Source organism: Ylistrum balloti, unplaced genomic scaffold (genome assembly GCF_031769215.1).
Source record: "Ylistrum balloti isolate Yb309-2 unplaced genomic scaffold, AGI_CSIRO_Ybal_v1 Utg369922, whole genome shotgun sequence".
NCBI lineage: Eukaryota > Metazoa > Mollusca > Bivalvia > Pectinida > Pectinidae > Ylistrum > Ylistrum balloti.
The window spans coordinates 237,755-264,692 of NW_026782039.1; the positions used below are offsets into that span (position 1 = coordinate 237,755).

Here is a 26,938-nt window from a genome sequence, read left to right on the forward strand (position 1 = left end):
AGACTAAATGTGATTTTAGCATCGCTAATCACATCCCAAAGTGCATTTACGGCTCCTACAAATACGATGATACAACTAGCAGCACTCACAGGAAACGATTTGTACCTAATTTTCTGTATCATTGTCCGGGATTGAATTGTTGACAGGATAATAGGCTGTAAATTGGAAAATTCCACGACAGTATGGAAATTGTTAAGGCAAATAAGCCTTGCTAAGCCTATGTAATGTCAAACAAGCCATGCCTTGATGCTGGTACATCGATTTATTAATTAGCACCAACAGCCATCACGCCTGCTAAACAATGGTCGGGAAAGTAACAGGTTTCCAATTGATTCATACTCTTATTTTTAAATGAAGCATCCAAAAATAGATTAATGGTTCTTCATACTTTTGGAACCAAAGAATTTTTATCGTTTTTCATGAAATGATTGTTTTCATTACATAGCTCGATTATGAATAAATGCAAAGATATGATGTTTAATTCGACGTGGACAAACGGCAACATTTTCAAAAGATGTATATTTCTCGATAACTGAGAATGAAAAACGAACATTTCTCAGGTGTGACTGAAGAAAACCTTGTGGAAATCAGGAGTTGGTCTCTTCGATTTATAACTTTCAAGAATCCGGATTTAACAATAATGTTTGTATGTATAATTGTTTTGACTGCCAGTAATCTCACAGCTCACATATCTGCAACAGTTAAACTTGCGTCAAAAGTATGTAATGCATCCTTTGGTGGAAGGGACAAAAGGGGAAAACTCTTTATAATCCTACTCCTCTTAGGAATGATTGGATTTGCCCAAATTTGGTCTGAAGTATTCTTCTTGTTGTTATATCTTGTGTGGAGGATCATTTCAGCAAACTGATAGAAATAAGCAGAGAACCATCAATTGAAGACAAATTATAAAGCAAAGCTGCGTGATTTTATGGGTTTGACTTTATCATATAGACCAAATAGGGAAATTAGTTAAGAAATTATTTCTGATGTTTAAAATTCTTTGTGAGTAAGCCGGGTGAGTGAAGAAGGCCCCTTCGACCTTTTGTTTTCATATGTTCTCTAATTTTCTCACTTTTTATTATCGACTTTTCTTATATTTATATGATTTACTTTTCCAATTGCTATAAGTCAGTCTAGAGGGTTCTTTTGGGGATACATACCATTTTTCACCAGTCAATAAAAACCACTGAATATCATCTATCCTCGATAGCTTTACACGTATAATTCCAGAGCAGACATTTTAGATCAGCTGAAATCGCTCCTTAAGTCTATCAGTTTGACTTCAATTTCCTGTAGAGGTGAGTATAATCGATAGCCCGAGGTGACCAATCAGTGTACTGATTTCCTTCTCATGTTCCGCTTCTGTCGATAATGATAAACCTCGATTATACGCAGGTGAATATTTAGATATAACTCCATCTATTAAGTTCTCTGCATATAAAAGACATACTCTGTGTAATTTGTCTCGATGCTTTGTTTTGGGATTCTAACGTTGGTCAGACTTCCAAGTCTACTCTGAGCTGATCATATGATAGTACTTTGTAACCCGTTAAAGTGATAATGGTTTACCACACGGATGAAAGGCTGCATCTGAAATCAAAACAGGTTGGTACTGTTAGTCACAGGAGGTTTGCCTTTATGTGCATGTCACGTTTCAATTCTTGTGAATTAGAGGTCATACTACATTCTTACACGACGTTCTTTGGATATTTTATAGAATAACGGTTATTATTGTAACTCCCAATCTAGATTTTATAATTTCTTTCGACCAATCTTCATTTAGGCCCTTAGCATCACTGACGAGTGAAAGCCTGGCGAAAAAGCAGTATGATGTAGTTTAATTCAGACAAATGCGATATATATTTAGACATTATACCAAGAATTTTTTCTGTAAGTATTTTAGTATTCGATAGAGGTTTGAGAAGGTATTACGCAGAGTGCAAGTACATAGTACTGATTTGATGCATTTTACTTAAACACACTTTTTATATGGTAATAGATCTATGTCGAAATTGACATAATGAAAAATTTTAAAGCCAGGTGTACGTCAAACGTCCTTTTGACTTCTTTGGCAATCTTTGAACAAACGGAAGTTTTACATGAATACTCCTGAAAATATACAAGGAGAGTAAGACCAGGTGATCCGGAAGAGGAAGCACTATTCCGCTTCATCGTCGACACCCATTTATAAAACAATAATTATGCCAACTCTATGTATTATTGTTTTGTAGCTCTTCTTCGTTATCAATATGACCATTTTCAAGAGCAGTCATAATTTAAATACATATCAAAGAACAATATATGTCACTCCAAAGCGCTGTCTTTTCCTGTCTTCTGAGTGTAGTTTTCATTTTGGTGCGTGAACTTTGTTATTGCTACCTTTTGTATCATCTGTAATAATTTAATGATTTTTTTCTTCTTTTGATTAAATAGGAGAATTCTCCTAATGAAAAAACCTATGCAGGTGTAACATGTTTCTATCAGTGTTTTGAAAAAGGAAAAAAAGAAAATACCAACATGTCATAAGAATCTTTATTCCAATTAAAATTGATGAACAAGGGGCAAATATGAAGAAAACATATTCAGATAACCCCGGTGAATAAGACCAGATGTTCCAGAAGGGTAAGGATCTTCTGGTTCATCGCCAACACCCGACATAAAAGCACGCTAAATTAGATTTTGCAATGTCAGGTTATCAAAATAATAACAATGTGAAAAAGAACTGATCATGGATACTAAACATATTACATGGAGTATGATGTAGAACGCTGAATATGTTTTACACGCGTTCCCGATTTCCCCGAAAATATGGGCTTTGCTTTAGCTATGATAGGGTGTAAAAACTTCTGTGCTTGCCAAATTGAATCAGCGCTGAGAACGATAAATCAAATTTTAGGCGAGTAATGGTGGTGCGAGACTGTTCTTCTCATTAGCTCAGTATTGAACGATTCGTCCGAAATACATATCTAAGTATTCATGCATAAATGAACGTAAGATTATTGACACGGAAAGATAAATGTAGAAAGAAATTCAATAATATTCACAATATCTAGAGGCATGTTGATACCAGTATATAGTGTTACATAATGTAGTATCCTACACGACGAATGTAAAAAATGCCCACTAAGCGTCTAACTATTTAACGTGCAAAATCGCTGTCGCTGGCAGTTTAACATAACACATAATATATGGACTAACATATAAAACGCACACTTAAACAGCTAGCTGTAGATATATCATTACCGAATATAAATCATTCTACAGGGTAATCTCTAGCTTTCTTGCTGATCTTTGTCATACATTTAGTGTGAGATTGCGGCTCACTATAGACTTAATTTGGATTCCGTTGAATGTAATAACTACAGACACAAACAATTGCTCTACAACTCGGAGTAGCATTACTGACTTTACGTGATATATCTTCTCTTTATTGGAATGTTTTGTCAGCTTTCCTATAAAATGAAACTGGATGATAATACAGCTTAATGAAATAGAACCTTGTTACATCGAAAGAAATACCTTCATTGTGAGAAAGCACCAATAATATTGATCAAAATATATATTGCAAACTGCGCTAGCATACAAGTGTTACAGCAGTATCAGCATCGATGTATCAGCGTCAACACGAACGAAAAATAATGAAGTAAAGTTTCACCACAGAAGCGAAACTGTACTATACTAGGAGCATACAAATACTAAAATAGATAAAAATGTAAATGCATTGCTCATACTATGAACTTATCTACATGCCTATTGCCCTTTTGTCCATAACACAACTCTGCTTTCATTTAAACTAGGACATTGACACTTGTACAAATTGCTCATCATAAGATATGCGGTGTACTTAATACATAGCCTAAAACGGAATTATTGCCCTTTATTGAAATTTTGTGTCCAATACAGTTTTTGTTTTAGAGACAATGATCAGTTTCATTGAAACTCTTGTTTTCATGGTTGTCCATACTTACCACAGCTTGATCTTGCTAGCTAGTTCTTGGAACATTCACATCAATGACGTGACTAAGTCTTATATTATGACGTTTTGTTTCAGAAGCAGATGTACAGACGTTTAACTTGGCAAAAGTATTGATATATAATCTTTCTTCTATTCACCCAAATTATATAAACATTACATTTTAGGTGCGGTATCAAACACAGGGCAGTGACTCGTATTTGTATGAGGTAACATTGGTGTCTATTTAGTTATGTCCCAGAATTCCTCACTACACCTTTTAACCGGAAGTTTTATCACACCACTTCCTGTTCCTAACAATTTACAGTTGATGATTTAAAATGAGATTTGTATCTACTAATGAACTACATGTGTTATGTTTACAAAATGCATGGCACATGTTAGTGTATATTTTACCAATAGCCTGATAAATGGTAGGGCAACAGGAAGTGATGTATGATACTGTAACATGTTTAGTTGTAAACACATCCCTGGTTGTGGTATAACGCAAAATGCTTTACTAATCAGTTCAAATGTTTCAGATAAATTCGTTTCAACACTTCTTCCCATTTTTGATATTTATTTTAGTTTCACCAGTTCAGGTCCATCCCATATCACCTTCAGTAAAGTGAAATATCAATATCACTGCTATTTATATAACGTATTTGATACCCATCATATATGTGAAATATTTCTTGTAAATCTGATGTGACGGTCAATACCTCTGAGGTCTCTTTAAAAGGACGAAAGACGAACGATACGTACTTTAATTTCCGATTAGCCAAAATAGGGGTGCATGCTGGCCTAAAGGTTTTGTCAACTCGCACGTTGAAACGTTTTCCCTTGGTATGCAAGTATTGACATCAGGTTGTACAATGTATATGTAGCATGCATGTTATGAAATATCCATCTGACATATATAGTATATTACTAACATGTAGTTTTGGAATACAGGTAATACTCTTACGAAAACTCCTGACGCCAGGAATTGGTATCCATATAAGGTAAAAGTAGAACATGACGTCAAAATACGTTTATGAATATTCAGATGAAGATTAAATAGACAGGACAACTAAAAGAGGAACATCATCAACAATTACCGCTACCTCCGCAAAATATGTTACAACATTGTACATTGCATGGTATTTGCCGTTATTTTTTAATTAACCGTTTTTATGAAAGATTATCTACGACGGATAAGATAGATCAGAGGTTATCTGATTCTTTGAAAACGGTATATGACCGTACTTGCTGATGTCATGTTCTTGAATTTTTCAAGGGGTTGATTTAATATGATAAATTCATTATTCATCTCTCCTCAGACATATACCACTAGTATCTCCAAATCACCAAAAGATTCATCGCATTCTCTCTACTTAGCATCTGTGATGTTTTAACGCTTTCGATTTAAATTGATTTAATTGATGTTCTTCTATCCCGAAAACATTCATCCTTTTACTGATGGAATTGTGTGGCATTGTTGAGGAATAAAATTCATGAGGACTACATTTCTGTATTTGGCCAATTTCCTCCCTCGTTTGTAACTCAACATCAGCTATTCTATCATACATTGTAAAATATCATTGATTTGATGAATTTTCATGTTTTTGTCACGATTTTAGTAAATGAAAAAGTTTGATCCGACGGACTTGGAAGATGAGAACTACCTTATGAGGAAGAATAAGTCTTTTCCGGGTGTTGATGGCAAAATCTGACCGCACACACTCGGATTTTGATAGAGGACTAATTGTATCGTCTCTTGGTTGTAGATGACCAAGTTTGACCGGACGGACTCGGAAGATGATATCCTAGAGGATTACAGCGACGACTGTAACTGTTCACCACATCTTCATTGTCTTAAGAGCAGGACACCGCTTGAAAAATGTCTCTTCGTTATCTCACTCATCGCCCTCGTCATTATTATCATTCTGGCTGCCTGCCTTGGATCGAAAACACCACCTCCGGGTAAGATCACACCGAGGCAAGATTTACTTCCTACCTTACCAGCTTACATACAATGTTTGTTCAGTGGCAGTTTGAAAACATAATTTAGGGTGCACCTTTACACTTTTAAGTAAATATACTTTCCCTTCTTGCCTGTTAATTTGAAGTCTGGCATACCAATCAGACTGTATTACGCCGACATTCAATGAAAGCTAAGGTATCATTACCGCAGCATGGTTTTGACATTGGCAGTAGACTAGCAACTTGTTAGGACCTGTTAGCTAATAATAAGATACAGGAGAACGCTTACGTCATGATAGTTTAAATTTACTTTTGGTTTGAACAGTTTTTTTTTCCACGGGAAAGTGTCTAAATCATGTGCTGAAATGTCACAGATATTAAACTGGTTGCAAAATGAACCCGTATCTACCTACTGCACTGGTGATTACAAAACTATATAAAAAAGAAACTATACAGTAAGAAAATCACATCCATGTAATTCTCCTTGATAAACAGTGGCAATTTATGTGACCATTTTATACTGTTTCAAGTACCGTTTTATGTCGGGGTAATTTCGTTTTCGTCTTTGTTCCTTGTTTCGCCATCTTTTCGTTTCGTTAGGATTTCTGCTACCATATAAAAGTAGTTACTTTCCTATTGTTTATTGAACACTGAGGTGCCATATATTTACCAGCTAGGTCAGACGCGGTAATGAAACGTCGTGATGAGCATAATTGAGCCCTAGAATCTGTAGCAGTCCCTAACTTTATCACACACAGGCTACTCCGCAGTTACAGAGCTTTTTTCCAAGAACACAGACATGCTCTTACCCAACAAATCCGTTTCCAGTCGGATGTTTTACGCTTTGTTTGCACGTACTGAAAAGGAAATTACACTTAAATGCATTTTACTGTAATGAAGTAAATACGGCTGATGGAATCGTTTGCGCCAGTGATTTGCATATAATGACAGATAAGCAGCAGAATCGATCCTATATATATATGTAAAGTGATTTCACTGATTCAGACACCCTATGAAGCACGTCTCACCGGGATTACCTGTATTAGATCTTTATCGTAAAACACAGAGCCTGATAACTTTCTGGTAACCCTTCCCGTACTATATAGTGCTTTCAAAAAATCTCGTACTTTTAATTTCCGTTCCTATATTATCTACAATTGAAAGCAATCCTTCTGATTCGAAATAAATTGCATTTTCATGTTTGATAGAGATTAATCTCAATGATTTACAAATGTTTCTGTACACGATGAACAAATCACAAGTGAAGTATAAACGTTATAGTATGTCTGACATAACTTCAGTGGAAATGTCTTTGCATTAGTATTATTGATCGATGATAATACTTGTTATATTAAACGATCAGTTTCTATCGGGGAACGACCCTGAATCATCTTGAATATAGGTTTATAATTCAGAGTTTACAACATACGTGTAGTGGCAAACAAGAAAAATAAAAGCAATAATAATGTATCGAAAAAAAGCATGCTACAAATATAAGATATTTAAATGTGATTGTTTCAAATAATAATTAAATTCATTTGTTACATTGAAGTAAGAATGACTAACGCTTCCAGTGTCGTACCTCTGTTACTGTTGGGATATGTCTCAGGAATGTCGATATGTGAGACACAGGATTTTAATGTACCACTGTTTTATCTTATGTTCCAGGGAATTCGATATGTGAGACACAGGATTTTAATGTACCACTGTTTTATCTTCTGTTCCAGGGAAGTCGATATGTGAGACACAGGATTTTAATGTACCACTGTTTTATCTTCTGTTCCAGGGAAGTCGATATGTGAGACACAGGATTTTAATGTACCACTGTTTTATCTTCTGTTCCAGGGAAGTCGATATGTGAGACACAGGATTTTAATGTACCACTGTTTTATCTTCTGTTCCAGGGAAGTCGATATGTGAGACACAGGATTTTAATGTACCACTGTTTTATCTTCTGTTCCAGGGAAGTCGATATGTGAGACACAGGATTTTAATGTACCACTGTTTTATCTTCTGTTCCAGGGAAGTCGATATGTGAGACACAGGATTGTATTGAGGTGTCTAGTTCCGTCCTCACCTCCATGGACAGAAGCGCCGACCCTTGTCAGGATTTCTATCAGTACTCCTGCGGAGGCTGGGAGAAAAACAATCCGGCACCACCGGGCTACCTCATGTGGGACCGGTTCCAGCAGCTGTCCTACACCAACCTGTACAGAATCAAAGCAATACTGGGTTCGTAAAGCACTGATTTATATTAGAGTTATATCCTTTGCAAGCGCTTTGTTTTGTAAACATTGTGTTAATATGTCGTAACATGTGTCAGCTGTGATTAAGTGAAGTAATAAATCTTAAAATGTATGTCTTATTTTTTGTAATTGAATACTTTCAGGAATATGACTTTGCTATACACAAAATGTATTTGCTCGCGGTTGTTTTTGTCTCTTTTTAAGCAGTATCGCCCAGTGGTTAACTCACTCTGACGTACGATAAAACATATATTTCATCTTGACAACGAACTGTAGTGTCTTCTTTATAATATTCCAACAGATCAACGTATACAATAAACGAAAATAGATTTTCAATGACTTGTCATCACTAATTGAATATGAAATGTATTTACATTGAGGTAATGGACGATAATACAAGCTATTTTTTCAGACGATAGATGATGAACTGTTCACAATATTTTTTTTCGGTAGATAGAACGATGAAGTGTAGAAAAAATATTTTTCAGTAGACAGAACGATGAACTGTAGAAAATACCGTACATTTCCAGACGACAGAACGATGAACTGTAGAAAATACCGTACATTTCCAGACGACAGAACGATGAACTATAGAAAATACCGTACATTTCCAGACGACAGAACGATGAACTGTAGAAAATACCGTACATTTCCAGACGACAGAACGATGAACTGTAGAAAATACCGTACATTTCCAGACGACAGAACGATGAACTGTAGAAAATACCGTACATTTCCAGACGACAGAACGATGAACTATAGAAAATACCGTACATTTCCAGACGACAGAACGATGAACTATAGAAAATACTGTACATTTCCAGACGACATTTCCAGACGACAGAAACGAGGAACTATAGAAAATACCGTACATTTCCAGACGACAGAACGATGAACTATAGAAAATACCGTACATTTCCAGACGACATTTCCAGACGACAGAACGATGAACTATAGAAAATACCGTACATTTCCAGACGACAGAACGATGAACTGTAGAAAATACCGTACATTTCCAGACGACAGAACGATGAACTGTAGAAAATACCGTACATTTCCAGACGACAGAACGATGAACTATAGAAAATACCGTACATTTCCAGACGACAGAACGATGAACTGTAGAAAATACCGTACATTTCCAGACGACAGAACGATGAACTATAGAAAATACCTATAGAAAATACCGTACATTTCCAGACGACAGAACGATGAACTGTAGAAAATACCGTACATTTCCAGACGACAGAACGATGAACTATAGAAAATACCGTACATTTCCAGACGACAGAACGATGAACTATAGAAAATACTGTACATTTCCAGACGACATTTCCAGACGACAGAACGAGGAACTATAGAAAATACCGTACATTTCCAGACGACAGAACGATGAACTATAGAAAATACCGTACATTTCCAGACGACAGAACGATGAACTATAGAAAATACCGTACATTTCCAGACGACAGAACGATGAACTATAGAAAATACCGTACATTTCCAGACGACAGAACGATGAACTATAGAAAATACCGTACATTTCCAGACGACAGAACGATGAACTGTAGAAAATACCGTACATTTCCAGACGACAGAACGATGAACTGTAGAAAATACCGTACATGTCCAGACGACAGAACGATGAACTGTAGAAAATACCGTACATTTCCAGACGACAGAACGATGATCTTTAGAAAATACCGTACATTTCCAGACGACAGAACGATGAACTGTAGAAAATACCGTACATTTCCAGACGACAGAACGATGAACTGTAGAAAATACCGTACATTTCCAGACGACAGAACGATGAACTATAGAAAATACCGTACATTTCCAGACGACAGAACGATGAACTGTAGAAAATACCGTACATTTCCAGACGACAGAACGATGAACTATAGAAAATACCGTACATTTCCAGACGACAGAACGATGAACTATAGAAAATACCGTACATTTCCAGACGACAGAACGATGAACTATAGAAAATACCGTACATTTCCAGACGACAGAACGATGAACTGTAGAAAATACCGTACATTTCCAGACGACAGAACGATGATCTTTAGAAAATACCGTACATTTCCAGACGACAGAACGATGAACTATAGAAAATACCGTACATTTCCAGACGACAGAACGATGAACTATAGAAAATAAGCCTATTATCGTAAGATAGATCAGGGAACTGTAAAAAATATCATGTTTTTCCATAAGATAGAACGACGAACTGAAAAGATAATCCTTTTCTTTGTTCTTTTTTCAGATGAGAGAACGATGACAACTTCGTCAGAAAAGAAAACCAAGCGGTTTTACAACAGTTGTATGGCGGAAAGTAAACTTAATCGACTTCGGACACTGAGAGATTTCCGAGCCCTTGTTAAGAATATCACTGATGCAGCAAATGGAACTCTAGGGGTCCTTCTAGAATCCGTCCACAGTTTGAATGCATGGCCCTTATTTTCTGTCCGGGTCGGCACCGACGATCTAAAGCCGGACAAAAACGTAGTTAAGGTATAATTCTTTATTAATACAATGGTAATGCAATTGATGACACTAAAATGGCTGAAAGTTTTCATTGTTAACACAAACAACGATAACAAAAGCAACGTCACAAATGAGTCGCTGAGAGAGGATTTTGTTAATACAAATAAGTGCTATATAAACGTCACCAAGGTAGAGGACCTTTATGTTCAATACAAACAACGGCACAAAACTAAAATTTGCACTACATAATTTTAGATGAAATCTCTGATTTGTAAAGCAAATCACGTACGATACAAGAGAAAACATTTCATTTCCTTCCTGTCAATGTTGTTGAAACCATTTACTCTAATACCAGAATATTAAATATATGAGCGTTCAATATGACACGATACATAGTATGATTACTATTCTCTGTTGCTGATGGTTTGACAATTCAGTTGGACAAGTTCCAATCTTTCATGGTTACAGTTTTTTCCTTGTAATATAATTATATATTTTTACTGTTAGATCGACATAGGTGACCACAAATATCCTCTTCGTGTCAAGGAAGCGCCGATACCGTCCACAACGGCAGCTCCCACGATAAACAGCACCCTCGCCCCGGGGAGTAATAACGCCGGATACAGTACCATCAACACACAAAACACGGTTCACTACCTAAAATGGAATTCCACCGAGGTAAGTGATTATTAACAACTATGTTGATCTCATGTTTCTTCTTGGTTTGTATCATTCCTTTTGTTATATTGTCTCTTTGGTATTAAATGTTCTGTATTCATAGTTCCTAACGATGTTTTATTTTTCAAAAAGTGCATCTTACACATCAGATAACGGTTTAGTTTAATGTAAGTGAAGTTACAAGATCCTCGTGTCGTTGCTGTTGCTAACATAATGGGTGTCGTCGATGAAGCATAAAATGATTACGTTTCGGAATACCTGGTCTTATTCTCCTTGTGCTGTTTCAGGAATCTTCGGACAAATCTTTTATTTGTTCATATCTTGCCCTAGTTTTATGGAATTTGAGTTTGAATTATGATTATGTTGCCATGTTGGTATTTTCTTTATGTTCCCTGTAGGTGGAGAAGAACTATCTCCAGGAGACGGTCCGGATTCTTAAAGTAATTTGGAATATGACAGATTCGGACGCGTCCAGTATGGCAAAAGAATTACTTGAAATAGAAAAGGCATTTTCCAAGGTACTTATTTGATGTCTCCTATTCATTATAGTGGAATATATTCTAGCATGGATTCAGAATGTTTAATAACAGCTATTTAAGATGACAGATACCAAGACTTCCATACATAGTCGACTTACCGGTCTACCGCACAATTTAACAAAATAAAGTTTCTTGCAAATACGAGTTATGTTTATACGTAAAACAGGCCTGAAAGGGTCTGTCACGTGACCTGAAGTGTTTTTATTTACCCAATGTTGACTGATTTATATCCGGGATTAGTGACTTTTTTGTGTATTTGGTTCCACAGACCTACGAAGAGAGTTCCACTGATGGTAGTCAAGCTAAGCCTGTGTCGATGAAAATTGTCGACCTGGAAATAGCATGTAGTACGGTAAGGTTAAACTACTGGTATAATTAAGACAAAGTGTTTTTATTTCTCTATATCGAAAGGAGTGAAGATTTATATTATATGTTATCGTATATAGACGGTTTAAAACACATCTAGTAACGCTTTAATGCATCTAGTAACGTGGTAATACATATAGTAACGTGGTGATACATATAGTAACGTGGTAATACATATAGTAACGTGGTAATATAGTAACGTGGTAATACATATAGTAACGTGGTGATACATATAGTAACGTGGTGATACATTAGTAACGTGTTAATACATATAGTAATACATATAGTACATATAGTAACGTGGTGATACATATAGTAACGTGGTGATACATATAGTAACGTGGTAATATAGTAACGTGGTAATACATATATTAACGTGTAATACATATAGTAACGTGGTAATACATATAGTAACATGGTAATACAGATAGTAATGTGGTAATATAGTAACGTGGTGATACATATAGTAACGTGGTAATATAGTAACGTGGTAATACATATAGTAACGTGGTAATACATATAGTAACGTGGTGATACATATAGTTGCGTGGTAATACATATAGTAACGTGGTGATACATATAGTAACGTGGTAATACATATAGTAACGTGGTAATACATATAGTAACGTGGTGATACATATAGTAACATGGTAATAAAGTTTTACGTAATATGTACTGTTATATGCCTAGTGAAATATATATTTATTAATCAATTACCACTTCTCTTCATTCATTTTGTACCTCTGTATTGTATTGATATCTGCTTTTACAAACCATGTTTGTGAAAAAATTACATATTGACTTGTTGTAGTTCAGGTACCTGGCAGTGCTTTCACTTTCTCTCCGATTAATGTTTACAGATCACGTTGTGCTGTTGTATTGTATGATCCAATATCGTCTATTGTAATCAATCATTTCAGATTGAATGGCCTCTATACTTGACTGTGTTAGCCCATGATACTGCGTCCATCTCTAACACAGACGATGTGGTCCTACTACAGAAAGACACTCTCCTCAAAACATGTGCTTTAGTCAATACCTATAAAAAAGGCGCCAATCAATTTAAGTGAGTAGCTTTTTAAATAATTCGGTTAGTCACAAGGTTCAGAATATGTGCAATGTACTTGACATTCTCCTGAAATTATCAGACATGTCAAAAGTTCTTACTTTACTGAATTATGTGAATTACAGGGATTGTTCACTTCGTCTAGATTTTTACATATATTTTATCACTATGGATTTTCTTTAGTCGCAACAAAATGTATACCCTTAGTATCAACGACGTGTTTAAGAAGGACAAAACAGCAATATGATGCGGACTTGTTAATGATTTTACACACTACTGTACCTAACTCTAATGATACAGATACGTTTCACTTGTGTGTTGTACAATCTTCACAGTAAAGTCAATAAGAAGGAGATAATTAAGCAGACTATTCGTTTTTTATGTCAGTCATTTAAGATAGGTTGTACATGTAATTTTGAGGTGGTATTGCAAAAAGATTTTTAAAGTAGTTGACAAATGTTATCGAATCCTCTCAACACATCGCTGCACTACTTCTTTTAACTTCCAGATTACTGGAGAGGTACATTATGGTACACTTGGTAAGTCACCTCATGCCATATTTTGAAGCCGACACGTTTGAGCCAGACCTGGACTATGCTGTTGGTAAGTTAATCTAATAATTTTATAATTTGTTCGGTAAAAGTGCTGATGTCCAATTTCTGGCTTCACCATATCACTGCTGTTAGTGTCATCGTTATGTGATTGGTGTGTGATATCTGAAAACAATCCTCTGATTTGGCTTATTGGATAATAGCTTGTAAACGTAGCGTGTGTAACTTGAAGAAATACTCCACAGATTGAGTATCATTAACAAATGAATTTGTTATCCTAACATACAAAATACGCCTACTCTTCCGGAATACCTGGTCTTATTCCCCTTGTACATTTTCAGGAGTCTCCGTGTAAATCTCGTGTTCATTCGAGTTTGGATTATGATTGTATTGACGTGTTGGTATTTTTTTTCTTGCTGTTTTTATGCACAAGCAGAATAATAGTCCTAGAAAATTAATGACCAATCAAGGAGGGTATATCAGAATTAATTATCATGACAGATAGTCTGATGATATTTTGGCCTTGGATTTCTAACCTGAAAAACTTTGGTGTAATGCTGTATTTAATTATTTTTTAAGAACTGGAGATAGACGGTGAACACTGGCGACGTTGTGTCCATTACACGAACAAAGCTTTAGGATTCGTAACTGGCGGACTCTACGTCAATGGTCTAAGAAAGCATGCCTCGGTCAATAAGGTACGTCAACTTTAGGAAACCTTTCGCTTCCAAGTGAAAATTACTATTCTTTTTTAAATCTTGCCTCCATCAAAATACGCTATTAGTAAATGCAAACAAGGTTTGATTTAGTTAGGAAGGTACGTTATTGAATGACATTGTCTACAAAGTATACACTCTGTGCCTATTGACTTGATTCATTGTTTAGGTATACTTGTCTTATCTAAACCTGTATTAAGTGGGGCCATTCACTTGTGTTTCTTTCGTACAAACTTAGCGCGCAGTGGCGTTTACAGGAATAATGTTTTCTATTGTTTCAGTACTTCATTTTAACTCCTGCAGGTATAACTTATTCATTGTGTCCTTCTTTCTTAATTTAGAGTTATAATGTATGATATACATAGAATTTTGTTATTTATCTTCTTGACAAAGGAAACGTGGAAACTCACATACTGAAGTAGATTCGATAAGAAAAGAAAGAAAGATATATCAGTTGATATGCAATAGTGCTGCTTATTATTATCATTTTTATATGCCAGTTATCATTGTGGTAATACGTTTATATGTTACAGATCAAGCAGATTGTACAGGATGTAAAACTCGCATTTAAAGGCTATCTACTACGAAAAATCTGGCTTGATCCATCCACCAAGAAAGAAGCGTCTCAGAAGGTAAAATCAACACCTCTGGCGGTGCTCGCAATAACAAATTGCAAGCCGCTCTCTTAGAATGATTTTCTGTTGCTAACGTAAATCTTGGCAGATGTTTTCATAATTGATTATTTGAAACACTTTTGCTATCAATGTAGATAATTATTACTCGGTTCGTGCTGTAGATAACAAACATTACTTAGATTTAGTATTTCGTGTTGGCGTTTCAGATTGTTTTCACATTCACTGTTACAGCAACATTTTCTCGTCGTGAATGCATGTATGGTTGAATATTTTTGTCGAGAAATTAGCAGTAACCGGTAGCAGACAAGCAGAAGAAATCAGGCTTAGAATGAAGTTTTTTATATCTAATATTGATTACATTTTGTATACAGGCGTTCAATATTTAATATCTATAGACGCTGTATATGCTACCATTTTTTTGTTTTTCAGCTCGATGAAATACTTGAGAAGATCAGTTATCCGGAATATATACTACAATCCGATTTTCTTGACAAGTTTTATAAGGAGGTAAACGTTGATTTACATAATGTACATATTTTTTCGGAAACGTCTTGAAATGTCATTAATATTATATTGGAATTACGTAAAATATTCTATCTACTATATAGATGATGATGATGATGATTGATGATGATGATGATGATGATGATGATGATGATTCGTTCCTTGTCGTTTAGTTTGATATCGGAGATGATTGGTTTGTGAATGTACAAAGATGGCAGGCGTTCCAGGTGAAACAAATGATGACGCAGCTTAACAAGGTACCAGACCGCTCAAGGTAGGCACTTGTGTAATTCATTTATGACGAATTGTCTTGGTTGTCATCAAGCTATTTCAAACACATATGTGGAATTTAACAGTCAATATTTTACTATATCGCTTTAAGAATTGTTATATATCGTTCACAAACATGGATGAGCATATGGACAGCTCTATGTTGTAACTAAATTTCGCAGTCGGAACTCATCTTGATAATGACTTTACTAATGATAAAATTATTTTATTTCACAAATCCATTACTGTTCAGCGTTTTAAATACATCGTATAATCATATTTACTGTAGTTGGATCAATCCGCCTATCACCGTTGAGTCTGATTATTCACCTGTGAGAAATGACGTCATATTTCCGATTGCATTATTCCATCTTCCATTTTACACCGAGGCAGGTCCGCCGTGAGTAATCATTTTTAATTCACTCTGAAGCAGGACATTACAAATATATATTTGTAATAATGCATTTCACCTGTCATTCTTGTTCTCCATTAAAAAAGGTCATCCGCAAGTAATTTTTTGATATATCATTTTACATTCTACACTTGCAGTCTTTCCCACAAAACATTGACGCTTTGCATGACTTAGCCTAATTATCTGTAATGTTGGAATGACGGATACCAGATATTATTAGTTTTAATGTCGATTTAATTTATTTAACATTCTCAAATACAGGATTTGTTCATAATATATACTCAGCTTTTGCAGCTTTGCAGGAATTTTATTTTTATTTATCATTATTTTTGCAAAGTGCTGATGTTCTTCCTGAAAGATGTATATGTATATATAGCCATGACTGTAACGCAACATTGGTTTGCTCTTACAAATACGATAAAAGAAAAGTAATATATGAGTTAAAATATATTTGAAATATTGCATTTAATTTCGTTTTCTTTTTTTGGCTTTTAGAGCTTTCAATTTTGGTGCCATAGGATCGGTGATAGGCCACGAGATTACACATGCATTTGACATTAAAGGTAGGGTCACGTGATAACATGTGCGTTTGACCTGAAAGGCTGGGTCAAGTGATAACCAGGCGTCTGATATTAAATGAAGAATGACTTGGTAATTCATGCGTTTGTCATTAAAACGAGGGACAACTTAAGCAGAAGTTCACTTTCTTCTTATTCAACTTTGCAGTTTGCTTAAGTACACTCACGTTTTTGTGTATGGCTTCATAGCGTTAAGTGTAATTTGAGTTCACCCGAAGACAGTTTTGTATTTGTTCTGTTTAATACATGAAAGTAGGGCGAAGATCGACTACCACGCGCTCTAAAGTTTGATAACTGAAAGTAGGAGGATGATTGACTTACACGCGTTATCTCTGTTAAATGTTTGATAGAAGGAGGAAGAATAGATCGCAATCCTTCACTGTTTAATATCGGATAGAAGGACAAATGACTCACACGCGTACGAATAATTTGTTTTGTGGAATGAATCTGTCTTTTTTTCACATCCAAAATATTGATGTTCTTTTATGCGATTATCGCTCACCTAAATTTTGGTTTGAAGCATTCTTGGGTGTTGGTAAATTAAAGACGTATAAAACGGTGAGCCTCGGCTACCTAAAGAGTGAAGGGCTAAAAAGATTGACACACACGCGTACGAATTATTTGTTTTTGTTGTATGAATCTTGGCGTTTTTATCACATTCAAATCATAAATGAAGCATTATTGTTCTGTTTTGTCATATGTGAAGACACTTGAAAATAATTAAGTGAAGAAACATCAATTAAAAACTATGTAAAGATGTTCACTTTACCGGGGGGATTCATTTCATCATTTAGGGAGGGGTTTATTTCAACATAATAGTTAAGTGAATATTTCAGGAATCATTTGTCATATTTGAAATTATTCGTTAACTGTCTGAATAGCTGAATTAGGCGGATCCTGATCATATGGGTAAATTTTTCTGTCATAGCCTCATGATAACACGTATGCAGTTCTGAAGATAGATTGAATATATCATTTTCAGAGATAGATGATAATATGAATATCATCCAAGTTACACCAATATGTGCATCAGTGCGTGCCTAGATGTTAGCTGCGGTCTATTGCGTTACGCATGTTTGTTTCGATGGACATGTTTGTATGAATATATTATGCAATTTTACTGTTTTCTAAGCAAAGCAAACTTACCTCCTTTGTTCAATATACGTGCTGATCAGGACGAAAATATGACGGTAAGGGGCGTCTAAGGGAGTGGTGGAAACCTATGACAGCTGATAGATTCAAACTGACGACCAAATGTATGAAGACACAGTACGATTCGTACACCTATCAGGGATTCCAGGTAAAGTTTTCTGTCTTAGAAAGAATCATTCCAAAACCGAGGATTGGAAGGTTTAAAATCTTATTACCATAATTAAGAAAGTATAAGAAAATATATACGAGATCGCACTGCAACTTTAGCTATTTTGACCTTATCCTTGTCTACAATGTTGGGAATATTCTAATCAAAATAATGAAAAATAGAAATTTGAAATAACATGTATAGTTACATGTTTGTTAAACGTTTTAGGTGTAAAAAATAAATATATAGTGTCTATGCAATTGTGCAGATGTGCCTTATTTAACTCATGCATTCTTTTTTTCAACTTTTTGTAGTTGCTATGTTGTTTTGATTTTGTGTAATATTAGATTCCGAGAGACACCTCTTGTAAAAAGCACAAGTGCACACTAGTTAAGATTTTTATTTTTTCAGATTAACGGTGATAACACTTTGGACGAAAACATTGCGGACAATGGAGGACTGCGAGCTGCATTCATCGTGAGTATTAAATGATGGTGGTTTATTATTGTTGGTAACATTTCGTAAATGTGTAATATGACTGCAATATCTAAATATAAAGTTGTGCATTATACAAGCTTACGTGTTGGTTTAACAATAAGTTTGTGAATCACTTTTTTAGACGGCTATGTTGGTGTGATAACGCTATATATTGGAAACTTGAAACACTGTTATTGATTTCATTTAATCATATTTTATTTGTAAATATGCAAAAGGGATCACACTCAAGTTTAAAACAAATGCAATTCATTCTCTTTCGTGAAACATAATTGACGATATACCGTAAAACATTTAGATTTCGCAGGTACTTGTAATTGCATATTGAAAAAAACATGTTTTTATCATTTATTCAATCACTTGAATTGTGTTGAGTTGTCAAGATAAAATGAAAATGTACAACAGTAAATGTTGTATAGGTATTCACAGATTTTTTAATAAAAAGTAATTGGCTTAAAATCATGTTTGTTTTCATTTTTAAGTAGTGATGAAATTTCCAGATTTAGCAAATGTTTGAACCTCAACATCCGCTATACTGAAATATGAACGCATTATTTTAATGTTTATTTTATTCTTTGTTCAGGCTTATCAGCTGTGGGAGCGCCAACATGGTAAAGATCCCGAAGTGCCGGGATTGAACATGACCAATAGACAGCTGTTTTTCGTCAGTTATGCCCAGGTATGTAGGATTTGTTAGTACATATTCGCACAAAAACAAAAAAAAAACGATATTTAACATTAACAAATAACACAACAGAAGAAATGCAAGGTAAAGGATAATGCTTATTTACATGTTTTAAATGAGGTTAACATACTATGTAAGCACTTTTAACACTTTTTGACAAACTGCATGTCAAACTAAATTGAAAACAAATATTGCCTCGTTCCTCAAAATTAAATGAGAAATCTTCCTGACATGCTGAAAAATGAAAAAAAGCAGACAATCTTTAACCCTTTTTTCTCCGGGATAATCGGGGTTTGATTCTACTGAAAGCTATCATAAATTCACTGCCCTGCTTCATGTAGAATTGCTGTTGTGTTTCTTGGTAGAAAGAAAACAGTAATGCTATTTGTACATTATCTTGTAGTTATATGGTACCAGACAGACATTACGATCATGCAATATTGAAAATGGACTTAATCAAACCATATATAAATCTTGGTATTTTTCGGTTCATTAAACATTTTCTCATTACATTTCATAAATGTTACGCAATCAACTTTATATCTGACTAGATGTTCTGCTCTAAATGGAAGAAAGATGGCTTGATTGGACATCTGATTGACGATCCACACAGTCCTGGCCCAATAAGGTAAGTTATTAGTCCCCTACCAGTGAAACTGAGGGGAGTATAATTTTTCCTCTCCGCCTGTGGATCCGTTTGTCCGTCCATCTGTAAAAGTTTGTTAGCGCTCTTGTAGCTTATTTCTCATCAAATTTACATACACACTTGTTCAGTTTCAAATTATCTTGGACAAGTGCAGTTTTTTGGGTTGTTACTCCACCTCAAGGACACTATTACAATTTCAGGAAAAATTGGAAGTCATTACGGTGTCATAACTTGGGGCCGGTAGGAGTCTTGTAACGCTTCAGCGATAGTCAATATGCTTTTTTAGTTAGCTAACCGATTATAGACTAATTAAAGTTACTAGGATAAAAACATGTAATTAATTTGTCGGCGAATACAGCAGTAGTATTGTTCCATTATAGTGTCATTTTTCGACGAGCTTAATTACTGGTGTACAGAGAGTAAAACGCTTTTGAATTTTCATAACGAACGGGGCCAAGAGGGCTCAAATTGACTTCACTTTCAAGAATATTCTTCCCAAAACCTAGGTATTGTAGAATCAAATGCCCTTCATAGATGGAATAGTCTTATGGTGCATTAATTACCATAATGCGTCTCACATTTCTTCTTGGAAAGGAGGTTAACTTAACTGTAATTTTTATAGAAAAAATTATTTTTGTGAGCAAACGTTATTTATTTCCCGCTGGAAATAACTTTGTAAGAATTATTAGTATAGAATGATAGGTTTGATGGTATGCAGGTATTGACACTGACTTACTACCATCAATGTCAATTTCTTTTTCATGACACTTGAAAGCTACTTACCCTTTAACCATTATAAGCGAAATTGCTTATTTCAGGTGACCGTCAAGGCCTCTAGGCCTCTTGTTGAGCATATCGTTGTTATTTCCCACTGGATATAACTTATTAGTATTGGATGACAATTTTGATGGTATGCATGTTTGGCACTGGCTTACAATCACCCAGGTCACAACTTAATTTTCATAACTTTTGAATGTTACTTTAACTTTTATATTCAATATTGCTTATTTCAGGTGTCCGCCAAGGCAGCTTGGCCTCTTGTGTGGCAATATCTCGAAAACTTGAACAATCGCAACCAAACCCTTTACAGTAGTCTATGATATCGGTTGAGTTTTTACAGATTATGCCAAAGTAGCTCATACACTGATGTTTTGTATTCCAGGGTACGTGGCAGTGTTTCCAATACAGAGGCATTTGCTGAAGAGTTTAATTGTCCTTTTGTGGCTAACTATAATCCAACAACGAAATGCGAGGTGTGGTGACCTTAGTGTTCCGCTTCGTGAGATTTGACTCTGATGGAGGATCCTGAGTGTTACGTGACCTTAGCCTCGTCTCTGGATGTAATGTAAACAAATTTGTTATAGGATGTCACGTGGACAATAAGATACTAATTACGATGAAGTGGCCATATTGTGTCATCATGTGTCACGTGGCTGGACCTAAATGTCTCCTGTGGTTGTGTCCTGTACACTTGCGTTGCTGTTGACCGCCATACCTGAGGACACTTGCACACCAACTTTAGAAAATTTGATAAAGGCGTTCTATTAATGATTTCTCTTGATTTCTAAATTATATGGCAAAGATATTATCTTTGAATTTCATACTTATATTAACTGCATTTTATTGTTTATTTTTGGCAGACTTATCCAATCAGTATATTCACTATCGATATGAACATTTGAAATTAAAGGCAGAAAGGGTGTTTAGGTAATAATGATAAATCATTTGATTTATCTTTAAACAATTAAATTTAATTTCAATGGAATGTGATGATAGTTAAGCTAGCAATGCCGTAAACAACTTACCCTTGCCTATGTTTCCATTCTAGATACACTCTCTGCTTTGACAAATGTATGGTGTTCGTATTGTTTCATTTAGCACATACAAACTGTCAAAGTGAACAGTAATGAAAGTGGTTGTCGAATAGTTTCATATTGTGGCGTTAAATGCCATCATTCTACAATTACACTATGTGATGTACATTCCAAAACGTCGGTGCCTTATACTGTAGTACTATTCTTGTGTGCCGGATGTTGCTTTCTCACAACATGCTGTCGTTGTTGTATTCCTTGCAACAATGTATGAACATAGTAGCATATCTATGACTTCCATAACACTTTTCATATCTCACAAGTTTTTTTAGCTTATATAAGATGTTCATATTGTTGACGTGATATCGGCTTTTATATGCTTAGTTGAATTGTTTTATGTGATGTTTGTTTTAGTGTAATTTCCACATTTCAATACATCTGTCGCAAGTATTAAGCTTATATTGGACATCCAAATGTACCCTACTTTATGGTATTTGTTGTTATATTTTTACAGCATATAACGCATTTGATATCAAACACCCCCAGTACTAGTTTCACTGACACTCGAAATGGTATATGATATCAAATTTAAAACATAACTAAAGACAATAAATGCGCACATTCCAAATGTTATGCCAGATAAAGTATTAGAAACAGAACAACTTGTCTTTCGTTTGAAATCATGTCGTCTATGTTTGATGTCATATATTTCAATAATGTCGATATAACGAGGAGACAGATATGTGTTGAGTTTGTGCCAAAAGAAGGAAACACATTGAATTACAAAACATAATGGGAGAGACTTTTCCTTAATGATGTTACTAGCTTAGCTATAATTTCTACCTTTGTCTTTCTCTCATCATCGTGATCGGTAACACAACGAAAGCAACACTTGACAGTGTAGTTTCATAATACACAATCTACTGTGTAAACGGCTATATTAATTTCAATTTCGTTATGAAAATGAATAAAACTTGAAACAAAACCAAATTCAATTATGAGAACTTATAAAAAAAATAGTTTAATTTTTAGATGATTTCTAAATGGTTAGATACAACAGAGAGTGACTGTTAACGTATCGGGGCCTAGTATGATTGATTCTTTGTATGATGATAAATATTAGATATAACACACATATAGACGATACGGTGTTTAGTAGTATGGACTGCATGGTCAAATACGGCGTACAGTACTATATTTGCATAAAGATCAAACTTGTACTTTGACAATTCATCTACAGATAGTGTTGGATAAAATGAATCTCTTGTACTATACTCCACGCAAGTGGTCTTGAGATATCGATCGGTATCGACTGAACAGGACTTTTTTATTGTGTGTATATATATACATATTTTTACATCTTTTGCACGGTTTCATATAAGCACGTTTATTTATAAAATTAAATTGAATGACGAATATTTTCCTATGACTTGATGTGTTTCAATTACTGTTAACAGAAAGAGTGAGTGTGTTGTTTCATCATATTTAGCTACCAGTGAGATGATCTAACTCACTTTATATGCATCCTTCTTCCAGAATAGTTTTTACAGTACACTGTACAATGAGGATTTTACAAACGTTCCGCTATTACACTCAAGAAATCAGAACATTGTGAATAGCTTAAAAGCTCGATTAATGTTTCAAAGTTGTCTCAAATGGAAGGGAGATAATTTCTACGCAAAAAAAATGAAAGAAAAAAATGCGAGATCCATTTTTGTGGCAGATTTTACTGTAATATGTATATGACTTTTGTACAATCTTGTTCAGAACATGAAATATAGTCATGTAATGTTACAAAAAATGCTTGGAATGTCTTGCTGAACTGAAACATTTAATCATTTTTATACGATATAGATGTCTTTATAACTGGATTGCCGGACAAGGGATTATCCTTGATAATTTGATTTTGATTGAAAATCGCATTAGAGATGTTTTGCATAACTTTTGTTACTATTATTGTTTACTGAAATTCATAAATACAAATCACGTATGGCAATGATAGATACATGAAAATGGTTAATATCTTCCTGTCTCGATCAACAAGTAAACACCATTTCTTTTGTCTTTAAGCATATCATTCATAGATATATAACCTACACATGGTTAATTTGTGAAGGATATTGCAAGTGAAGTAACAAAGGTATATAGATTTTGATTTGTGAATATGTATTTCGAGCAAACGTAATTCTGTTCAAATTACAGTAGTTAACTGGTCCGATAAGCGATATAGAAATAAAAGCTTTGGTACATTTCCTTTAAATGAATATGTGTTGATTAACAAAGTAGATTGTATTTGTATGTCGAAGAATACTGCTAGATATACAGACTTAACATTCGTGAACAGTAGCGTATTACCCGAAATGACTCTGATGATCACAACACACTGCCACAGGATAATGTTGGTGCTTAATTATATTGTTTTAATGTGGTATTCATTACTATTTTTAAAAAATATATATTTACTGTAATGATCTTCACTCTTCACTGTTCATGTCACCAAATGACATGATATCTCAAAATTACAAAGATAGGATGAAATGATTTACGCCCCATTCTCCTTTTCTTGAAACATATTCCAATAGGGATTTGACGGAGAAATCTTGGTCATTTGTGTCTATATTCTGCTTTAGAATCAAATGATTCTGGCATTGACAGTAGTTTTTATCTTTTACAAGATTCTGCATCGTAGATTGTTGTCAATTGTTTTGACAGGAAGTTGTAACACATTGCAATCCTATTCTATTTTTTAAAAAAAGTAGGTATAGAGTTTGGGTAACTGATTACTTAATATGAAAACGTCTACCGCACGGATTATCGGTGGCTTCAAGATTGTACAAAAGGCACAGCAATGAATAGAACCTTTCAGTACAACTAAGAGAGCCAAACATAAAGATTGTTTTCCTTCAAATAAATAATAGGTTGATAATAGATATTTTGAAATCCTACCTGTACAAGAGAATAGATATAATACATGATTAATTTTTGATGTCCCAGTATCCGCAAAATATGTTTAACTAGTAATATGTACTCTCAACGTCGTTATTTTCGAGAGGTTGTAATTTTCGCTATTTTCGAGGAGAGAAGAGAGTCGTGAAAAGTAAATTCATTGAACAAAAACCTAACAGAGGAAGGCATAGCCATTTCTTGACTGCCGGAATTTAAATATCCGTGTTCCTTGAATCTTTTGGAGAAACAGCGAAAATTCGAACAATCGAATCATGTTGTTTTACATTAACGGAAATAGTGATTGTACAGCTACAATGAAGGTGTGTTACGTAAGAACGATTGATTGTCTCAAAGATTATCTAATGTGATATATTTCTTGGAAAAAATATTCCTGTCATTAGCAGTTCGCGAAAAGGATTGCAAAATGAATGAACAATTATTGTTATGAGCGTGAGTTGATGTGAGGTAGACCACGTACACAAGTGTATTTATTGTATCTACGCTATGATCAACTGAATAAAATTTCTAATTTTTTGTCGGTGTTCAGAAGTTTTGTATTCTCTTTCACAGCTGAAGTTGGCTGTTGATATCTCCCTTAGAACAATTTTGTGGATAAACAAAAATCATAGTTGTACATACTTATTGAATTCATTTCCCCACTTTGAGAAAACCCCGGAATAGTCTTTGTCAGAGGGAGATTTCTTCATCAAGGTGAAGTTGTTAAAAGTATAGACATCCTAATATTTTTTTCATAAAACGTGTTGAATATCCAAAATCATTCAATTAAAACGTTCGTGATTTTTTTTTAAATATTCATTTCAGTAAGGTCAAATTAAAAGAAAAATAGGGGATGAATGATTTGCTGATAAAAGTGCCTATATTAAGTAAACTAGTGACATAAATGCTCCAAATTAGAAGCTCATAGGGTCTTAAGTCGTTTTACTACGTTCGGAAGCAACATATTATTGTTTTTCTTTTCTGTTGAAATTTTCACCTAAAAAGGTAAACGAAGGATCCATGTCATTATAACAATGCTTAGAGCTGGTCCAGAATACCTGAAGATGTGTCGAGCCAGTTGTAGGAACTTTCAAAATATTCATTTGAATTGACACCAATTCAGTAAAAGTAGTCTTGATCCCATGTGGTTTGTTTTTCCACTTTTGTTTTCTTTTTTAATTAGCTACATTTGCAGATGTGAACATTCTTTTAAAATAGCTCACTGCCTTCTCAATATCACCAATTAAAGAAGTGGTGAAATCTGTACATGTTTGGGATTGGTATTTTATCTTAAAGGGATATTGTGTTACAGCTACATTTTTCCGGTCCAAGTTCTCCTCTGATATGATATCGTTGATGATTCTATAAACTATACGTCTTTCGATTATGCTCAGAAGAGTTATTAGTCTGCAAGGGTCTATTCTAGAGATTTGCTATATATCGACTCATTAGTATTCATTCTCTCATTCTGAAACAGGAGAAATATCTATACCCAACTCTAAATAAGAGTTGAACCGCCTGACAATTCCTATATAGTTTATCTCCCTTTTACCTACATGGATTGAAGTCGAATACTTAAATACACCTTTTTATATAAAAAAATCTCATTTTTAATATGTGCTTCGGTAAATGATTGTGTTTACCCTAAGTGAATGTTCACCAAAATTTTTTTCTAAATATTGAGTTGATATTTCAAGGTTTTCACCATCCTCCGTCAAATTTGATCTACTGCGGATTATCAAGCCATTAGATATCATTTTCTTCTATCTATTCTTTATTTGCACCAGGTTATTCCAGCACATTGTTCACACTGTCGAAGGACTAAGGTACAGATCTTTTGTACCAGGTTATTCCAGCACATTGTTCACACTGTCGAAGGACTAAGGTACAGATCTTTTGTATCAGGTTATTCCAGCACATTGTTCACACTGTCGAAGGACTAAGGCGCAGATTTTTTGTACCAGGTTATTCCAGCACATTGTTCAAACTGTCGAAGGACTAAGGTACAGATCTTTGTTCCAGGTTATTCCAGCACATTGTTCACACTGTCGAAGGACTAAGGTACAGATCTTTTGTACCAGGTTATT

The 26,938-nt window shown here is 34.7% G+C and overlaps 1 protein-coding gene across 2 annotated transcripts in view; it reads left to right on the forward strand.

The window, feature by feature from the left end:
- Positions 1 to 21,919, forward strand: part of LOC132546939 (endothelin-converting enzyme 1-like) — a 63,165-nt gene extending 41,246 nt beyond the window's left edge. For both annotated transcript variants that reach the window (XM_060210668.1, XM_060210666.1), the window contains exons 3-21: positions 5,722 to 5,917; positions 7,940 to 8,149; positions 10,436 to 10,683; positions 11,164 to 11,334; positions 11,733 to 11,852; positions 12,142 to 12,225; positions 13,160 to 13,305; positions 13,814 to 13,908; positions 14,436 to 14,554; positions 15,106 to 15,204; positions 15,637 to 15,714; positions 15,885 to 15,985; positions 16,271 to 16,381; positions 16,889 to 16,956; positions 18,147 to 18,271; positions 18,683 to 18,748; positions 19,350 to 19,445; positions 20,003 to 20,079; positions 21,260 to 21,919. In XM_060210668.1, the coding sequence (XP_060066651.1) occupies positions 5,722 to 5,917; positions 7,940 to 8,149; positions 10,436 to 10,683; positions 11,164 to 11,334; positions 11,733 to 11,852; positions 12,142 to 12,225; positions 13,160 to 13,305; positions 13,814 to 13,908; positions 14,436 to 14,554; positions 15,106 to 15,204; positions 15,637 to 15,714; positions 15,885 to 15,985; positions 16,271 to 16,381; positions 16,889 to 16,956; positions 18,147 to 18,271; positions 18,683 to 18,748; positions 19,350 to 19,445; positions 20,003 to 20,079; positions 21,260 to 21,359 (2,310 nt within the window). In that variant the 3' untranslated portion in view covers positions 21,360 to 21,919. The remainder of the gene's footprint in view (positions 1 to 5,721; positions 5,918 to 7,939; positions 8,150 to 10,435; positions 10,684 to 11,163; positions 11,335 to 11,732; positions 11,853 to 12,141; positions 12,226 to 13,159; positions 13,306 to 13,813; positions 13,909 to 14,435; positions 14,555 to 15,105; positions 15,205 to 15,636; positions 15,715 to 15,884; positions 15,986 to 16,270; positions 16,382 to 16,888; positions 16,957 to 18,146; positions 18,272 to 18,682; positions 18,749 to 19,349; positions 19,446 to 20,002; positions 20,080 to 21,259) is intronic.
- Positions 21,920 to 26,938: the final 5,019 nt, after the last annotated feature.